Source organism: Dothidotthia symphoricarpi (assembly GCF_010015815.1).
Source record: "Dothidotthia symphoricarpi CBS 119687 unplaced genomic scaffold P153scaffold_15, whole genome shotgun sequence".
Taxonomy (NCBI): domain Eukaryota; kingdom Fungi; phylum Ascomycota; class Dothideomycetes; order Pleosporales; family Dothidotthiaceae; genus Dothidotthia; species Dothidotthia symphoricarpi.
Window position 1 is genome coordinate 738,455 of NW_022985022.1, and position 16,737 is coordinate 755,191.

General features: G+C 54.3%; 7 protein-coding genes across 7 annotated transcripts; 4 read left to right on the plus strand and 3 right to left on the minus strand.

Moving 5' to 3' along the window:
- Positions 1-101: 101 nt before the first annotated feature.
- P153DRAFT_398673 (glycoside hydrolase family 63 protein) lies at positions 102-2,842 on the plus strand (the record flags this gene model as incomplete). Its single annotated transcript, XM_033671664.1, has 5 exons — positions 102-300; positions 349-798; positions 912-1,045; positions 1,093-1,138; positions 1,215-2,842. 5 exons carry the CDS (start codon positions 102-104, stop codon positions 2,840-2,842), a joined length of 2,457 nt encoding a protein of 818 aa, XP_033521717.1.
- A 240-nt stretch (positions 2,843-3,082) lies between these two features.
- P153DRAFT_368641 (WD40 repeat-like protein) lies at positions 3,083-4,810 on the minus strand. The gene is made up of 5 exons (XM_033668562.1): positions 4,447-4,810; positions 4,087-4,399; positions 3,829-4,001; positions 3,497-3,777; positions 3,083-3,432 (listed from the first exon to the last, which is right to left on the minus strand). Exons 1-5 carry the CDS (start codon positions 4,447-4,449, stop codon positions 3,249-3,251), a joined length of 954 nt encoding a protein of 317 aa, XP_033521718.1. The 5' UTR covers positions 4,450-4,810; the 3' UTR covers positions 3,083-3,248.
- Positions 4,811-4,868: 58 nt separating this feature from the next.
- P153DRAFT_295529 (guanylate kinase-like protein) lies at positions 4,869-5,547 on the plus strand (the record flags this gene model as incomplete). Its single annotated transcript, XM_033664036.1, has 2 exons — positions 4,869-5,210; positions 5,281-5,547. 2 exons carry the CDS (start codon positions 4,869-4,871, stop codon positions 5,545-5,547), a joined length of 609 nt encoding a protein of 202 aa, XP_033521719.1.
- An 896-nt stretch (positions 5,548-6,443) lies between these two features.
- P153DRAFT_344897 (Poly(A)+ RNA export protein) lies at positions 6,444-8,195 on the plus strand. Its single transcript, XM_033666070.1, has 3 exons — positions 6,444-6,912; positions 6,975-7,444; positions 7,522-8,195. Exons 1-3 carry the CDS (start codon positions 6,658-6,660, stop codon positions 7,883-7,885), a joined length of 1,089 nt encoding a protein of 362 aa, XP_033521720.1. The 5' UTR covers positions 6,444-6,657; the 3' UTR covers positions 7,886-8,195.
- Positions 8,196-8,412: 217 nt separating this feature from the next.
- On the minus strand, positions 8,413-12,729 carry P153DRAFT_295683 (alpha/beta-hydrolase; the record flags this gene model as incomplete). Its single annotated transcript, XM_033664043.1, has 6 exons — positions 8,413-9,846; positions 9,896-9,979; positions 10,029-10,282; positions 10,756-12,103; positions 12,153-12,513; positions 12,566-12,729. 6 exons carry the CDS (start codon positions 12,727-12,729, stop codon positions 8,413-8,415), a joined length of 3,645 nt encoding a protein of 1,214 aa, XP_033521721.1.
- A 560-nt stretch (positions 12,730-13,289) lies between these two features.
- Positions 13,290-14,939, minus strand: P153DRAFT_321030 (DUF431-domain-containing protein). The gene is made up of 5 exons (XM_033665130.1): positions 14,227-14,939; positions 14,140-14,157; positions 13,974-14,084; positions 13,805-13,923; positions 13,290-13,740 (listed from the first exon to the last, which is right to left on the minus strand). Exons 1-5 carry the CDS (start codon positions 14,543-14,545, stop codon positions 13,684-13,686), a joined length of 624 nt encoding a protein of 207 aa, XP_033521722.1. The 5' UTR covers positions 14,546-14,939; the 3' UTR covers positions 13,290-13,683.
- An 838-nt stretch (positions 14,940-15,777) lies between these two features.
- P153DRAFT_268223 (Endosulfine-domain-containing protein) lies at positions 15,778-16,311 on the plus strand (the record flags this gene model as incomplete). Its single annotated transcript, XM_033662884.1, has 3 exons — positions 15,778-15,813; positions 15,909-15,992; positions 16,051-16,311. Coding segments are annotated over 3 exons (381 nt in total), but the record flags the coding sequence as incomplete, so codon positions are not given.
- Positions 16,312-16,737: the final 426 nt, after the last annotated feature.

The window sequence follows — 16,737 nt, forward strand, 5'->3', positions numbered from 1 at the left end:
AGGCATGGCTTGACACATTACGCGATTCTTCACTAAGGCCACCAGCCTTGACACCCTGAGCCAATTGGCGAACGCGTCTTCGGAACGCGTCGTAGCCCGAAATGCAGCTTCCCGCGCCTCTGCTTGCGCTCCTTCTTGTTGCGTCATCCTCTCCCACCGCCGCCGAAAGCCTTCCCTCGCTCAACGCATCGCTGCTATGGGGCCCATATCGACCCAACTTATACCTGGGAATCCGCGCCAGGGTACCAGACAGTCTCATTGCGGGGCTGATGTGGGGAGAAGTGAATGATATAGAAAAGAGTGGGTTTAAGTCGTAGGAGGGAGGTCATTAAGCTAACGAAATGACAGAATTACGACACGCGGTCAACCAGAGCGATGGAATAACTACGTATGATTGGAGAGCATACGATGCGCGAGCAGGCGGCATACAGACGATTGAGGATCCTGGCAACAACATAGACATCACCACCGAGTTCATAAAGAAGTATGAAGGACAGAGTGCTGGGAACTGGGGTCTCAGGATCAAGGGGACCCCAAGAAAAGATGGCCTAAGAACTTCGGTCATATTCTACATGGGTATGGAGGGGATGAAGAGTTGCACCAGCTGTGTACTCGAGGCGCGAGAACAGATGGGAATTGGGGATGATCCTTCTGTTCATGCTGTGAATATGGAGCTTAAACACCCCAAACTTGGGACTGCGGGAATTCATATTCCGGCGTCGGTAGGGAACAGCGGACGGCAAGGTATGGTCGTGAAGACACTGAATGTAGCCGAGGACAAGCTCTGGCAAGCAAATTGTGAGTCGAATATATTCCGGCGCCTTGAAATCTTCCCAAAGTGCTTGCTCTTATCACGTTGAAAAGCTTCATACGAGAATCAAGAAACGACGACTAACAAGTTACGCATGAAGTCGTTTTCTTGGATACGTTAAAACAACAGACGGTCAACCGAAAAGGAACTGGATCTATCGATCTGGTGCTGCACAACGAGCCTGGCGCTGGCAACATGCATTTTGTGCAAATGATTTGTGATGGCAACTTCGAGGTCAGTTTGACAATGATGAATTGAAGACAAAGCTAAGATTTCAGTAGTTTGACGTGTTGTACTCCAGTCGCGCAGCAACACGCTCCATGACACGTAAGTCGTCCCTGACACCTCCAGGTCATGCACGCTTTGCTGCTTTTCTTATATTTACCATACTAATCCTATTCAGCCAATGAACTTACAAGAGAACTCCGAAGTACCGTAGAGTCCTTCAAGAAATCATTATCCCTTGTGTTCGGTCCAAAAGCGCCCTTCAACACTGATCAGCATCGCACATTTTCCGAGACAGTCCTCTCCAACTTATTCGGCAGCCTTGCATATCTCCATGGCACGGCTCAAGTCGATACATCAAAGAAGGCAATACACGCAGAAACCACGGGCAAGTTCTGGGACAAGTCAAACGAAGCTAAGAAACATGCAACGCCCGAAACCCGTGGACCGCATGAGTTGCTCACGCACACATCTTCGCGTGCAGTCTCTCCCCGAGGGTCCCTTTGGGATGAAGGCCTCCACCTCCTCACAGTACTAGACTGGGACGCGGACCTGGCCATCGAAGTAGTCCGCAGCTGGCTCGCCCTCATAGACGAAGACGGTTGGATCGCGCGGGAGCAAATCTTTAGCAACTCAGTCAGGAGCGGAACGCGCGATGAATCCACCACGCAATACCCGCACATCGCTACCCCGCCAACCATGTTCCTCGTCCTGTCAAAATACATCGACATGGTGGAGGGCGAAATGCAGTACAACGGCCACGCATCCACATACGTAACCCAGCGCAACGTCTCAACCACCTTCATCGCGCAGGCCTACCCCCTGCTGAAGAAACACTACGCCTGGTTCCGCAAATCGCAGGCCGGCGACGTCGAAGCCCATTCCGTCCCCGCTGCAAACCTCAACGAGGGCTACAGATGGCGCGGCCGCACACCAGACACAAATCTCGCCAGCGGCATGTACGACTACCCGCGCGCCGAGCCCCCGGATGTCAGCGAACTGCACGTCGACGCGCTATGCTGGGTAGGCGTCATGTCACGTACGCTCGAAAAGATGGCCCACCTGACATCCAACCCCTCGGACGCGCTGGCCTACCAAGCCCACACACGCGGCATCCAGACAAACCTTGAAGTCCTGCACTGGAGTAGTAGCGAAACCACATACTGCGACGCCCTCGTCCGTGACGAAACACACTCCCTAGTCTGCCATAAGGGATACCTCTCCCTCCTCCCCCTAATAACCGGCCTCCTCTCCCCCACACACCCACACCTCCCCGCAGTCCTCGATCTAATAACGCACCTCTGGACCCCCCACGGACTGCGCAGTCTCAGCCCCTACAGCGCAAAATACGGCCCAGGCACAGGCAACTGGCGCTCCCCCATCCACATCACAACGCACTACCTCCTCCTCACCCGCCTCCACAGCCTCGCTACTACCCCAGGTCCCTCACAAGCTCGCTGCAGAGATATATACACCGCGCTCCGCCGTAATATAGTCCGCACTGCTTTCACCGCCTGGCAGGAAACAGGCAGTACGTGGGAAATGTACGATCCTGTCACGGGCAAGGGAGTGGGCGCACGGTGTGTTTCGGGCGCGGTGGGGAGTGTTATGGGGATGCCGGATCTTGCGCCGGGGGGTATGGGGGAGGGTGTGAAGAGCGTTTATAAGGGGGTGGGCGGGGAGTGGGGAGGTGTGGTGGTTTTTGGGGGGTGCGTGGTGTTTGGGTGGGTGAATCGGAGGAGGTTTGCGGGGACGTGGAGGGGGGTGCGGAGGAGGGGGAGGCGTAGGGGGAGGGGGGAGGCGTAGGGGAGAGATGTGTTGGAGTGGGATTGCGAGGTTTGAGGGGTGTTGTGTATGTGTGATGTTGTTGTGGATTTCATGGGGAAGCTGAATGGCTGTAATTAGAGATGGGATGCTTACTTTCTTTCCGTTGATTTCTTCCACTACAGGCAAGATTATGGTAGATAGGTGTTTGTATGAACTATCATCATTTTGTTCTTTTAAGTCTCAAATACCAGCAAGGTTTATACATGTCCCAGCAACGTCATCTCTATGGCCGTATTTTTCTCGCGCTGTGCCAGGTCCGCATGCGCAATTCTCCGTCTCGAATCTTCATCATCATCTCCCACTCCATCCTTTAACAACTCCATCTTCCCCCTGAACTTCCCATCACCACCCCATCATCATGCTTGGACAGTCCAACATCCTCCCCTCAACCCGCAGCCTCCCTATAGAAGCTAATAGAATTATTCCCCCCACCCAGTGCGAACATCTCGCTCTTCGCCGGCGCCTTAGGCAACCACTTCGCCGTCCACAGCGGCTTATCGCCATGAGAATGTGTCGCAACACAAGCCCTCGTATCGATACGCCATACCTTAGCTTTCGAATCATGAGACCTACATCGGCATTAGCAAAGGAATTTGTTTCGCGAGGGGATATAAGTGATGTGATGTGACGTACCCTGATAGTAGATACTCCCCCGTATCGCTCCAGTCCAGAGTAAGCACCCAACCCCCGTGTCCGGTGAAGTTTGCCACCTGCTCGCCGGATGTGACGTCGTAGAGGGCGATTATGCGTGCGTCGCCGCCGGCTGCGAGGAGCTTTGAGGCGGGGGAGAAGGCGAGGCTGCGGACGGGGTGGACGAGGCCGGACAAGGAGTGTGCGAGGCGACCGCTCTCGTTGTTGAAGATGTAGATGGATCCGTTTTCGTGGCCTGAGGCTGTGAAGCTTCCGTTTCGGCTCTGGATGGAAGTCAGTAGACTGAATGAAAGAAGGGAGAAATATGAGCTTACCAGGTCGACGCAAAGCCCGAAGCTGCCCTTGGTTTCATACTCCCTAATCCTGGGCATATGCTTCTCCTTCTCCAAACTCCAGACGTTGATCTTCCCGTTGATGCTGGTGCTCGCAAGATACATGCCATCGGCACTCAGAGCAATGGCCCAGATCTCACCCGGTTTATTCTGATCTGCACGTCCCCGCATTAGCCTCTGTCCAATTCACTGGTGAAGTTCTGTGTCGGTGGGGGAAAAAAGCACAAAAAGCCTACCCACCAACAATCTCGCCCTCCTCTACCCATTTCCCGTCCTCGCCTTGTCCCCAGATCTTCACTTTGCCCTCGAACCCCGCGCTGGCTGCTCGTCTCGCCCTGTCCTCCCTCGCGGTGACAAGGTGGTGGATGCCCAGCTGGTGCGCCTTTTCGAGGGTTTGGACGAGCGGGAACTCGGGCTGTGTGGTGTCGTAGACGTTGATTGACGAGCTGCCGGATGCGGAGAGGAGTTGTGTGGTTGTCGGTGCTAGGGCGAAGACGTCGCTTGCTTTGGGGTGTGCATTTTCGGCTGTGTGGAGGGTGAGGTATTGTTTCGACTGTGGAGTGTTAGAGTGGGGATTAGTGAGGGACGGCGGCAAGGTACCATGATGGGTAGTCGTGTCGAGCTTCAAGCTCAGAGGACAGCTGATCAGGAAATAGTGCGGCAAGTTATAAAGCCATCGGTCGTCAATCACAAAAAGCGATGTCGTGCAGCCAGACGAAAGAAACGAGGCACTACTAAGCCCAATCGATGAGGTCAGTACAAACACGAAAACGCGATATCACCACCCGCCATCCCCCATCCAGAGCCCCGCAATGCAAACACCCCAAACACGCACGCAGACCCTGATCCCACCACCAATCACGCCGCACCGCTCCCCGTACCTTCATGCAAGCTCCCCAATGCCAGTGACTCTCCCCAAAAGCCCAGCGGCCATATCCAGGACTCTCGCCAGAACCCGTCTCACACACTACACCCCGCACTTCCCACGCCTCACCCGCGCATACACCTCCACGCCCCCCACCATGGCCCCAGCCATCTCCACCGCCGCCCTCTCCGCCCACACGCCCATCGTCATCAGCGGGCCCAGCGGCGCAGGCAAATCCACTATCCTCGCGCGCCTGTTCGCCGACTACCCCTCGAAATTCGGCTTCAGCATCTCGCACACGACGCGGGCGCCGCGCGGCGCCGAGCAGGACGGCCGCGAGTACTACTTTGTCACGCACGACGAGTTCCAGAAGTTGGTGCAGGACAAGGGGTTTGTGGAGCATGCGCAGTTTGGGGGCAATTGCTATGGGACGAGTGTGAAGGCTGTGCAGGATATTGCTGAGAAGGGGAGGGTGTGTATATTGGATATTGAGATGGAGGTATGTATGAGCTGTGCTTTTATGTTGCTGGTGGAGAGATGGGGGAAAGAGGCTAATTGTGGGTTATCAGGGCGTCAAGCAGGTCGCGAATCACCCCACGTTTCCTCGCCCACGCTTCTTGTTCCTCTCGCCGCCGTCGATGGAGATCCTGGAGAAGCGGTTGAGGAGTCGGGCTACGGATAAGGAGGAGGCTATCTTGAAGAGGCTGAATCAGGCGAGCGTCGAGATGGATTTTGCAAACAGTGGAGAGGCGCCGCACGACAAGATTGTGGTCAACGATGATCTGGACAAGGCGTACGAGGAGGTCAGGGAGTTTGTCGTTGGCAATGAGGCATGATAGTATGGAGTATGGAAAGCCAAACGTCAAGGATACCACAACACACAATAGACAAGACAAAAAGTTTCAAAAGATAGAGTGATTGAATTCAAACCCCATCTAAGCCATCAGATTCATCAGATACTGTTAGAAATACTCAGCATAGGCCGTCCTACCCTTTGGGATTCAGACCGCCTCAGTGCTTGACTCTATTTCATTTATCTCATCACCTGAACCATATGGCTGAAAGAATCTGGCTTGTTCGACCAAGCACGCGCAGCCCGCCCGAAGACGACTACTCGCAGATCCGAAAAAAGATGTGCAGGAACGTTCCTCGCGCCGAGAATAAGCCCCATTGAGTTACCCCCTCGCGCCTCGTGTTATCGAGATGCTCAGAGGCAATCGCATAACCATAAACTGGACGAGAAGACCCTCATACCTGACACAACCCGACGACTCCCTCCTCCTCCCGTCCCCTCGACAGTCCCTTGGCAGACGGGCAAGGTGGCCAGCGGACTCGTATCATCGCCCTGGTGCCGGCTCCTCCACCCGGGTGCGTCGAGAAAGCTGGGAACAAGAGTGCAGGCGGAAAAGAGGGGTGAGAAGTGCGGAGGCGGTAAGAGGCCGCGCTTCTATGGCGGTTCGTTGCTGAAAAGTGCGATCGCGAAGATCGATGTCCGGGGACTTTCTCCCAAAGCCAGGAGAGACGCCCGAAGGCGCTCTGTGTGTGTGCTTCGATGCGATTCTTCGGGCGAGGAACGTTGGCGGTGGAAGGTGTGAGGTGGACGAAATTTATCACGGGCCGGAGCGGAGGAACGGCGTGGCCGGTGCTAGGCAGCGCTAGGCGGGAATGGGCTGTAGCCTGGCAGGGGTGCCTAGAAGCTTGGACGGCGCAGTGTTTCTTTGCCTGGCTGTCTTTTGCGCGTCGGTGCAGTGAAGCGTCGAATCGAATATAAACACCACGCCCGGCCTGTTTTGCGCGACGACGACGACAGCACTTCCCCTCCACTCAATCAGGTCCCTTCAATCGCGTCACCACGCAGAGAAGAGGCGCGTCCAAGACCTCCTCGCGACTCCAGCACCGCGGCGACAACAACAGCTCGCGCAAAGCTCCCACCCACGCCCAGCAACATGGCCCTCTTTGGCACGAGCTCGGCGGCGGCGTCGTCAGCCAGCACGACGCAGGGCGACACCAAAAACGACATCGAAGTCAGCCCCGTGCCGACGGACAGCATCCAGGAGCTGCAGTTCTCGCCGACGGCCGACTTCCTGGCCGTGGCGAGCTGGGACAAGAAGGTGTACATCTACGAGATCAACGGGAGCGGCGCGAACGGAAAGTGGATGTTCGACTGCCAGGGCTATGTGTTGGGACTGGGCTGGTCCAAGGTGCGTGCTCGCCATATTCCATACATACATACAAGACACAGCGTATACTGACGGCGGTCTAGGACGGCGCCCGCCTCGCAGCCGGCGACTCAACGGGCATGCTCAACATCGTCGACCTGCGCAGCGCCCCGGCCAGCGGCCAGATCCAGGCGCAGCAGGCCAAAGCCCACGCCGAGGCCGTCAAGTGCGTGCGCTGGTTCCAGATGGGCGGCAAGGACTTTGTCGCCACGGGCTCGTGGGACAAGACGGTCAAGTACTGGGACCTGCAGGGCGCCGAGCCCGTCGGCACCCTCAACACCACCGAGCGCGTCTACAGCATGGACATTAAGAACGACCTGCTCGTCGTCGCTACCGCAGAGCGCCACATCCACATGGTCAACCTCAACGAGCCCACCAAAATCTACAAGACCATCACCAGCCCGCTCAAGTGGCAGACGCGCGTCGTGAGCTGCTTCACAGACGCGTCGGGCTTTGCAGTCGGCTCCATCGAAGGCCGCTGTGCCATCCAATACGTCGAAGACAAGGACGTTGCGTGAGTCTCCCATTCTCGTTGTCACACACATGACATTCGTCGACATGTACATCCCCACCATACTGACCCACCCCCAGCCTAAACTTCTCCTTCAAATGCCACCGCCAACAAGACCCCTCAAACCGCGACGTCGCAAAAGTCTACTCGGTAAACGCCATATCCTTCCACCCCCAGCACGGCACCTTCAGCACCGCCGGCAGCGACGGCACCTTCCACTTCTGGGACAAGGACGCAAAGCACCGTCTAAAAGGCTACCCCGAAGTCGGCGGCAGCATCACCGCCACGGGCTTCTCCAAAGATGGAAATATCTTCGCGTACGCCGTTAGCTACGACTGGAGTAAGGGCTATGCGAATAATACGCCCCAGTATCCGTTGAAACTTAAACTTCATCCTGTTGTGGGGGATGAGTGTAAACCTAGGCCCGGGAGTAAGAAGAGGTGAGCTTGGGGCGGGGATGGCGCGTATGTCGAGAGGGACGTTTCGCCTTTGAGTGGGAAACACAGCGCAGTGTAACACAATGTAGCGCAGCTGTGTGTTTGTAGCTTGGATCTCAGATATCACAGTATCTTTTTCTTCTTTTTTGTTTCTGCATTAGCGTTTTGGATTGGATGGATTGGATTGAATGGATGGCTGGGCGTCAAATACGGAAGAGAAGGAGCAAGAAGGAGCAAGAGGAAGGAGAAGAAGAAGGGCCCACGGGCTCGCTTTTTCGTGTACAAAAAACATGATTGCAACCCTCAATTCCCGAATGCTTCCTTTCCTAACCAGCTTTGCTGTGGTGATGATCATTGTGAATGTGAATGTGAGCGTGAATTGTGATTGTGATGTCTGAGAAAAATGTTCAACATAGCGTCGTTGCACCTGTATGTAAAACGCCAGTTTCGCCCCCTTCCCCAAAAGAGAAAAAAGCGCCGTCCATGTCCCAATACTCCATCCAACGCTCATTCATCATCTTCCATCACCATCAGCTAACCCACCACATCCGCGTTCTCCACGCCCGGCACCTCAACCCGCTGCCTCTTCGCATCGCCAGTCTCCACACTCACACCCCCGTTCATCCCCGTATTACTGACATCCTGCAGCGCCGGCCTCTTGAGCGCATTCGGCGCTGCGCCATTCGCAAAGGAAGGCGGTTTGTACGCGCCGCGGTTTGCACTGGGGCTCATGGCGTAGTTGGGCGCACCGGGCATGCCGATACGTCGAGTGGCGTCTTGATTCGGGTTGACGAAGTTGGGACGGTTGAAGGCGGTGCCGCCGGGTCGAGGTGCGGATGTCGCTGCTGCTACTGGGACCGGGATGGGGGGAGCGCCGACTTCACGCCATTTGACGGGGGCGCTACGTGAGTGCTCGACGCCGGGTGTGCGCTGCTCTTTTGGAATGGGGGATTCGGCGTGGGGGTTGAAAGCAGGTAGGCTGCTGAGAGAGGCGGCCGCGTCCGAGTTTTGCATGAGTTCGGCGGCGCGGGAGGTTACGAAACCTACGGGTGCTCGGTTATTGGCTGTTGTAGGTGCTGGGTTTGCGGGCGCCGCTGATGTTGCTTGGGCTTGGGGGGCTGGACGAGGTTGGACCGGAGCTCGCTGTGCTTCTGGGGGTGTTGGTCGGAGAGGTTGGTTTTGGGGAGCTTGTTGAGCGTTGTGCTGTTGTTGAACGGGGGGTCTTGGAGCGACGTGATTGTCAGTGGTGGGAGGGGGCATCCGTCCTGCATTCTGCGCCGGCCGATGTTGGTTCTGTTGCTGAACGGGAGTCTGAGGAGCTCTGGTGTTTGAGACTCCGTTCGGCGCTGGCCTTGCAGGTCCTTGGTTTGGTTGATGTTTTTGCGCGCCTCCTGGACCAGCTCTTGAAGGTGCATTTTGCATTTGTGGATTAGGTGGTCGGGGTTGGCCACCATTAGCTACGGGCGTTGGGCGGGCGCCGTTTGGTCCCATCGCCGGTTTTGAGGGACTGGCCGCTCTAGACGGACCTTCGCCCGACCCTGACGCTGTCCCGAAGGTAAACTCATCGCCTTGGTTCATGCTAATATCAACCCCGTCGAAGAGGTTCCCATCAAACTCATCGTCAAAGTCCGCCGACATGGACTCGTTAAGATGTTCGGTACGTGTTCTCAACACCTGGTTCGGACGCATAGGCGTTCGGTTTGGTTCCCGCTTTACAATTGTCTGCTCTTCTTGGCCAGCTGGTCTGTAGAACACGTGCCGGTACAAATCGTCTTCCTCGAACGGTGCCGGCTTAACCTTCATAGCCTGAACTTTCTTGAGGTAATCTTTGTCGTACAAGCAGTTACCGAGGACGTTGCCGAAAGTACGCAGTGAACGTTTCAGCCCATCAGTGGCTGCCTCCTTCTTCGCCTTCTCGAAGGATGCTGCTTTGCCTTTACCATTTTCTATCGAGCCGTACCCGATATCCTAGGCGAGGATTAGTGAAGCACATGTAGCAAGGAAACTGTTGTCGTACCTCATGATATGTGCCGTCCTTGAGCGTGATCCTCACTACTATCGAGAGACCCAAACTGACTTTGCCACCCGGAAGCTCATCGACCTGTGGCCATTAGTATAGAACTCTCTACTGTTATCACACAGAAACATACATAGTCGATCTGCACCTGCCCTAGCGAGCTCGACCAGCCGTTGAACCCAAAGACCTCGTTTGCAAGGGCTATGGCTTTGTTGCCCTCCAAATACGCGACCCTGCCGCCACCATTACCCGGTCTCTGCGATATGAATTCGGGGCCGAGTCTCTGATTGAGCCTGCTCTGTAATGTCGCAATTTCTTGGGCTGTGAAGCGGTTTACGACGCGTTCCTCGAACGGGTTCACGACGTTGCCGCCATGGTACTGATCGCCTGGCCTGCGTCATCGTCAGTCAAGACCGTACCACACGATGGCTAACCACAGGGAGAGGCGAGAAGAGCGCGTGTACATACGCTGGCATTGTGGTGGGGTCAGGATGTGGTGTGCATCAAGTCGCCGCTGGGATGAGATTGAGGCCTGGTGGCTGAGTGACGCGCTCGGGTCGGAGGGAACGCGTTGCGCTAAGTGCGGTTACACGTGACCCATGCAGGCAACCGCGTCGCACTCCAGGCGATCCATGCTGCTGAATTGCAAAGGATTGTTGAAAACTTCAAAGCATTCACGACGTTGCTCTTGATGGTGCAAAAAATAGATTCATGTCTTCCCAGATCCACATCGAGACGCCTACAATGCTTGTCCTGCCATGCTCAACATACACCAACCCCACTCCCTTCTAAGTGGACCGCGTCCATCAGACTAAAATCATACAACAATCATGAATGCTCCTTCATCCTGCCGCGATCACTGCTGTCTGCCTCTCCATCGCTATCCTCCCCTAGGCTGAATGTCGAGTCGTTCTGAGGCACTCTTTGCTTCTCGCGTGTCCCACTCTTGGTGTGTCCATTAGGCGCGTCCAGATCATCCAGTTCCCTCTCATCGAAATCCGCCGCCTCAAGGTCTGCCCTGCGCTCTCTTCTCCTAAAATTGTCCAGGCCCATACCGGTAAGAAGAGACTCGCGACCCTCATCGCCATCAACACCCTTGTATTCGCTGTTTGAGTTTCGGTTGCGCCAGAGGAAGATACCCCAGAGAACAGCGGCAATAATGACAACAACAAGTGCAACCTCCCCAGACCGGTAATACGCTTTCCATTCAGCCTCCTTCAGAGCCTGGGTTTTGTCTTCCTCTGCCTTTGTGGAATTGGGGTGACCGCCCACGCTTGTGAGCGGGCCCTTCTCGCCATCGAGACGGCTGTCAGAAGGATCGCCGCCGATGACGCTGATGTCGACGCCCATGAATCGGTCGAGCATGTCGCGCGTGCGCCTAGGGTAATCGAATGGAACCATGTGGCTAGAGTTGTAGAAGACAACGTATGTAAGATTCCGCGCCTCCTGGTAGGTACCGGCTGCTTCGTTTTCGAAAGTCCAGTCACGGCGGGGAGCCACAACACCGGGAGAGATTTCGAAGCCCTTGCCACCGTTCCAGCTCATCCGATCAATCAAAGCCTCTGTTCCAACGTGATTGCAGATGAGATCCTTATCGCCAGAAAACAAAAGAACGGGGACTTGTTCGAGGAGCGCAGGTAGGAAATTGATAGCCGGCTCGCTCTTCTTGGCGCGAAAGTGTCCCGAAACAGCTCCGTTGCATTCCGACCAGCCTGTCTTTTTGTCTGGGTTGATGTGAAGAGCCTGGATGACATCGGGTCGGCGGAGGTAAGGTGTGACACCTTTGAGGTCCGGGGGCCAGTTCATTCCACACGATGAGTCGTCTCGCAGGCGGATGTCATACATGTTGAGACACTGCTGGTCCGGTGCGGCCTTTAGGTTCTTAGTTTCCTCCAAGATAGTAACCAAAATTTGCTCGCAGACTGGAACGTCAACATGGACAGTGTCGGCTTCATGCAGTTTCTTGATACATAAGGCTTGCTGGTTTTGCACGCGCCGAGACGCATCCGTCTCGGCCTGCATGATACCACTCTGGTAGGCAAAAGGGAGGTAGGAAAGGTACTGGTCAACAGGCGAAATCCAACCGTTTCCAATAAGCAGACCTGCGAGTGACCAGGGCGTCTTCGTCTTATCTTTGTTTCGGTTGAGGATAGCGCGGGCGATGTATGGAATGTGCTGGCCAGCATAAGACTCTCCAGCGAGATAGAACTGTACTCTGTCAGTAAATGCACGCATCTATGTTATTCAATAGACTCACGTCGTCAGCCTCGTATTCTGGAAATAAGGCAAACCACTTCTCCAAGAAGATTATCATGTGCTCGGCCATCTGGTCGAGTTCGCTAAGATAGCTGTCCGTGTTGACATAGCTGAATCCAGTTCCCACGGGCTGGTCTACAAATAGAAGATTGGAGAACTCGTCCCATGACCCGTTGTTGTAGCCGAGCTTGCCGTCTGCTATCACCCTGTACGGTCCAATTTCCATCATTGCGCCGTCCATGGAGGAGCATCCAGGACCGCCATTAAGCCACAGAACCGTTCGCGGCTTATTCGCAAGGTGGCGATTTTGATAGTGCCAGAAGAAGAGGTTGCCGTTGTGCTCTGCATCGACTTCGATGTGCCTGGGACAAAATCTTAGTATTTGCATACACCATGCCCAAGCTGTGCTCTTACCCTGCATGCATCTTCAACAGCGGCTCTGGCGCACCGGGCAGTGACTTTATGAAATAGTCGGCCTGCGTTTTGTCTGCCGAACTGCTTGGTAGCCAGGACAATGTAGCCAGTAGGCCACCTATAAGCGCTGTCCGCCAGGGCGCTGACGAGGATGTGAACCACATGGCGAGGCTGCGCGTGTGACGGTTTGGGTCCAGGGAGAATCCCGACTGTGGTCGCTATCTCATGAGCCTCAACTTGTATATAGCGATGCGAGGAGCGTTCGATCTGAGTGTTGAGGGTCCTTGAAGACGACGGAAGTCCGTAGGGTGCGGATTATGTGGCTACTGCGGCGGCAGCTGACGAATGCCGGTAAAGAACGTCGAAGCTAGGGGCTGGACAGGCCCGCAAGGGTTTCACAAGAGGAAAAGGTGAAGCGAAATGCAGTACGCGTCACTACATGTGGGCGTCAGGAGAAGAGGCGCGAAATGTCTACAAAATCGCCATGTTCTATTAAGAACTCAATGAAGCTTCGCCGTGGGCGGTACGCTAGCTAGGCGTGGCATGATCAGAAGCAGGGACGACCCAATCACGCGTTGTGCATACCCGGCGCGTCCGTCTCACCACCACCTCCTTTCATGGCCATGACCATGACATTGCAGACAGCCCTAATCCTGCGACGTGCCTCAAGCATGTATCATCGTGTTCAGGCTTTGCACATCTAGAGCGATGAGCCTGCCTTGTTAGCCATTGCTGGTGTGGACATCCGAAGTACTTTGGCCTGTCTCGAGGGGTGTGTATTACTATTGGAAGTCTGACTCCCTCGCTCAAATATTTTACGCGACCCCGAGGCTTTTTTGCCTTCCCCAAAATGCAGTCCTCAGAATTCATCGAATATCCATACAAAGAAACCAAGATTTGCGGGTTATCCGTGAACCTCGACACCCATTTGAGGCTGAAATTCTGCACGTATCACACCAGTACTCTTTTAGCTCGTATTATCCCAGTTGATCCGCCAGAACAATTGCATCGATGAGAAGAATCGTGGATGACTGCGTACCGCAATAGTATAGATATGTCCTGTCGTTTCTGCAGCATTCCAAGTGCTGAGTCTTCGATATGGTCAGACGGGTATGTCCTCACAGGAGATCATCGAGACTTTTTTCTGAGTCCTTGATGATCAGGTCGACCATGCCCTGTCGAGAATAAGTATACTGTTTCTATCGAAGCATTGCATAGTGGAAGGGCTTCTGATCTTACCTTGGGCATGATTGGTTTGCCATCTTTGCCCTTGACATATCGAAAAGGCATTTGGGTACTCTCATTCTTGTTGATCGTCAACTCCGGATTGTCGATGTATTCTATCTTGTCGACGGGAACTACCCACGATTAGCACCTTCGAACAACAAATATCTCCGTGTTCACATACTCCTGTCATGGGCAATCAATCGTGTGACGCGCACAGCAGTGTCGGTCGTCATCTGAATTGGTCCCAGACGACGTCCCTCGTAGCCCTTCTTGCGCAGCTCTGAAGTGCGATCTATGATGACATCTGTCAGTCTAACGAAGGAAGCGTTGCGCACTGTATCACGTACCCCTGGGTGGATCATCGCCTGCATTGATGTCAGTTTCGATCTAACAAACCCCCTCTAGTTTCCGTGTTAATTTCTACGTTGACTTACCAAGAATACCACCAAACAAAAAGATGTCGAATGTGTCGCCATCCTCAGGGCTCAAGTCTTTTGAGGCAGAAGGATCCAGCAGACACACTCTGTCTTTCCTATCTGCATAGATTTGCTCAACACCTCTTGTCTCGACATTCAAACCCTGAATTCCCTTTAGATTCTCGGGTAACTTCAAGGACGTTGGTACTGAAGAGAGCAGGAACTGTGCACCAGAAGCATGGCTCTCTGCGGCAATGGTCGAGTATTCGAGAGATGACCATTCCTCCAGCTCTGGGTCAAGGTGCTCGACCACAAAGATCTTGCCTGCGTTTGCCATTGCGTAGTTGGAGGCGGACGGTTTTACTCGCGTGTTTTTTTCTTGGTGTCAGAGGGGTCCGAAATTGGCGAATTGGATACCCCGCGAATTGGTTGCGGGTCTGTTCAACTCTTCAGACCCTGATGATGCTGCACTCACAAGATCGTACCAATCGTCAATTTTTGGACAATTACGAGTAAGCCTGCAGTAGTGATTTGCAAGGTAGAACATGTGGTCAAAAAGGCTTCCTATCAGGGTTTGGCGGACATCGATCGGAGCTCTACCGTACTAGCGTCTTTTGTGAAGGTAAAGTCGCCCATTCGTAACCTTAGAAATCTGAGTTGCACCGTAAAATCAACCCATTTAGTTGACAGCTGTGTTTCATGCATCGTGGACGCTCAGGGAGTAACTCAAAGGAGCCAATTGAAGACGTGAATATGATCATGAACTGATGTGTTCCTGGCGATCTAGCGCGCGAGAAACCAATGATGATCAGTACGCGTGACGTTGTAGTCGTCCAGCAACGGTAACGGTCACGACAATCCAGCGTATTCATTCCACCAGGACTCGTTAGCTTTGTATATTGCGGTATATCATGCAGGCATGGCAGTGGACTTCCAGGTTCCTGTGCTATCGAGTCAATTGAGTGTTTGAACAAGCCACTGCTGCGTGACTGTCGTAATTCGCCCACGCGTTGTCTCATCCACACTCTACCCCTCCTTAGCTTCACTGCAGAAGCGATTCGGAGCAGACGCCAACTTCAGACGATCACCACACCACCCATCTCCTTTCCAACTCCCATCGTTCCTTCTTCTCTCGACACACACTTGATCCCAGCACCTGTACAGCGTCTCACTTACTGCCTTGTCCACATATACAGACAACCTCAAGTGCTTCGCATATCGCGGATATCTACCCACGTCTTCAGCACAGCAAGAAACCACCCGCACAGGAGTCGCCGTGCTTTGTGTTGTCAGGCAGCAACTGCGAGACACGCCCGAGCTTCCTCGTCACTTGACACCCAATCGCCCACGCTCCCCACCGAAACGAGACACAATCAGCAAACGCGGGCCAACGACTAACAGCGTCCATTGATAAACGAGCACTGGTCCCGTTTCTCGACAACTCCGAAAACAAAGGACTAGCACAGGACAAAACACAACGCTTCCCCTGCATCCCCGCGAGCAACTACCCCTCCAACTATCGTCATCTGCATTCCACCCGCACCACCGCCAACAATTACCACCGCCAACATGAACCCGCACCAACAGAACAAGGTGGACATCAGCGTACGTCATGGCGGTTCTTATGCAGTATCCTTGCTGCTTGAGATGCTACCCTTCCAAGTCACAATAATTGCGCCAAATCTAACACGATAACATAGAAAATGTCTCCGGATGAGGCCCGTCTCTTCCGCCTCTATGGAAAACTCCCGAACAAGAAGGACTTGTTGCAGAACAAGCTCAAGGTACGACTCGGCCCGCATGCAGCCATCGTGGTACTCTCCGCTAATTCGCTTCCTACAGGAGCGCAAATACTTCGATAGCGGCGACTACGCTCTTTCCAAGGCTGGCAAGGCCTCAGACGCCGGCGTCACCGAGGTCGGTCGCGAGCACCCCAATCCCGAGAAGATCCCACACATGGCGGCCCCGCCCACCCCCACCGGACAGGTTGGAACTCCCCAGGAGCTGGTTGGCAGCCCAGCCAAGGAAGGCATCTCGTTCCTGCACCGCGAGTCGAGCTTGCACCGGGAAGCATCAGCATCCGACGACAACGAGAGCGGTGAGCTGGGCAGCGAGCCTGTAAAGGCATAAGCTGCGCTTCTACGTTTTATCGCCACTATACTTTCCCTCTATCGACGCGGGCGACGAAACAAAATGTATCCATCGTCGCACCCTGTTACGACGGCATCAACTTCAGATGCTGCGGATTACGGAGTTTAGTCACGGGCGTTTCGGGAATTTTTCTACACGTCTTGGTCATACCGTCAGCTATTTGGATTTTTGTTTCCAGGACTACATGATCGTAAATGGTCATCAACTCCTCGTTTCTGTGAGAGAGTTACGCTCAAAGACGATTTACGCTTGAGGTGACTACTTTCTCATTCTAAGCTGAGATAAGATCATGGGATCATTGTTTTCAAATCGCGATTTCTACGGCAGCGAGCGTGTACGCGTATCGTGAAATATAAGAATCAACACAAGTCTTTTCTG

What these genes read in the sequence shown, in the direction of transcription:
- P153DRAFT_368641 (XM_033668562.1), bottom strand. An exon ending in AGAGGAGGGCGAGATTGTTG is followed by an intron (nt 4,002 to 4,086) that starts GTGGGTAGGCTT and finishes GGGGACGTGCAG; the next exon opens with ATCAGAATAAACCGGGTGAG. An exon ending in GGGGAGTATCTACTATCAGG is followed by an intron (nt 3,433 to 3,496) that starts GTACGTCACATC and finishes ATGCCGATGTAG; the next exon opens with GTCTCATGATTCGAAAGCTA.
- P153DRAFT_321030 (XM_033665130.1), bottom strand. Translation starts at nt 14,545, where the DNA reads ATGGCAAACGCAGGCAAGATCTTTGTGGTCGAGCACCTTGACCCAGAG. An exon ending in ATTGATTGCCCATGACAGGA is followed by an intron (nt 13,924 to 13,973) that starts GTATGTGAACAC and finishes AATCGTGGGTAG; the next exon opens with TTCCCGTCGACAAGATAGAA. An exon ending in GCAAACCAATCATGCCCAAG is followed by an intron (nt 13,741 to 13,804) that starts GTAAGATCAGAA and finishes TATTCTCGACAG; the next exon opens with GGCATGGTCGACCTGATCAT.
- P153DRAFT_344897 (XM_033666070.1), top strand. Translation starts at nt 6,658, where the DNA reads ATGGCCCTCTTTGGCACGAGCTCGGCGGCGGCGTCGTCAGCCAGCACG. An exon ending in TGGGACTGGGCTGGTCCAAG is followed by an intron (nt 6,913 to 6,974) that starts GTGCGTGCTCGC and finishes ACGGCGGTCTAG; the next exon opens with GACGGCGCCCGCCTCGCAGC. An exon ending in GTCGAAGACAAGGACGTTGC is followed by an intron (nt 7,445 to 7,521) that starts GTGAGTCTCCCA and finishes ACCCACCCCCAG; the next exon opens with CCTAAACTTCTCCTTCAAAT.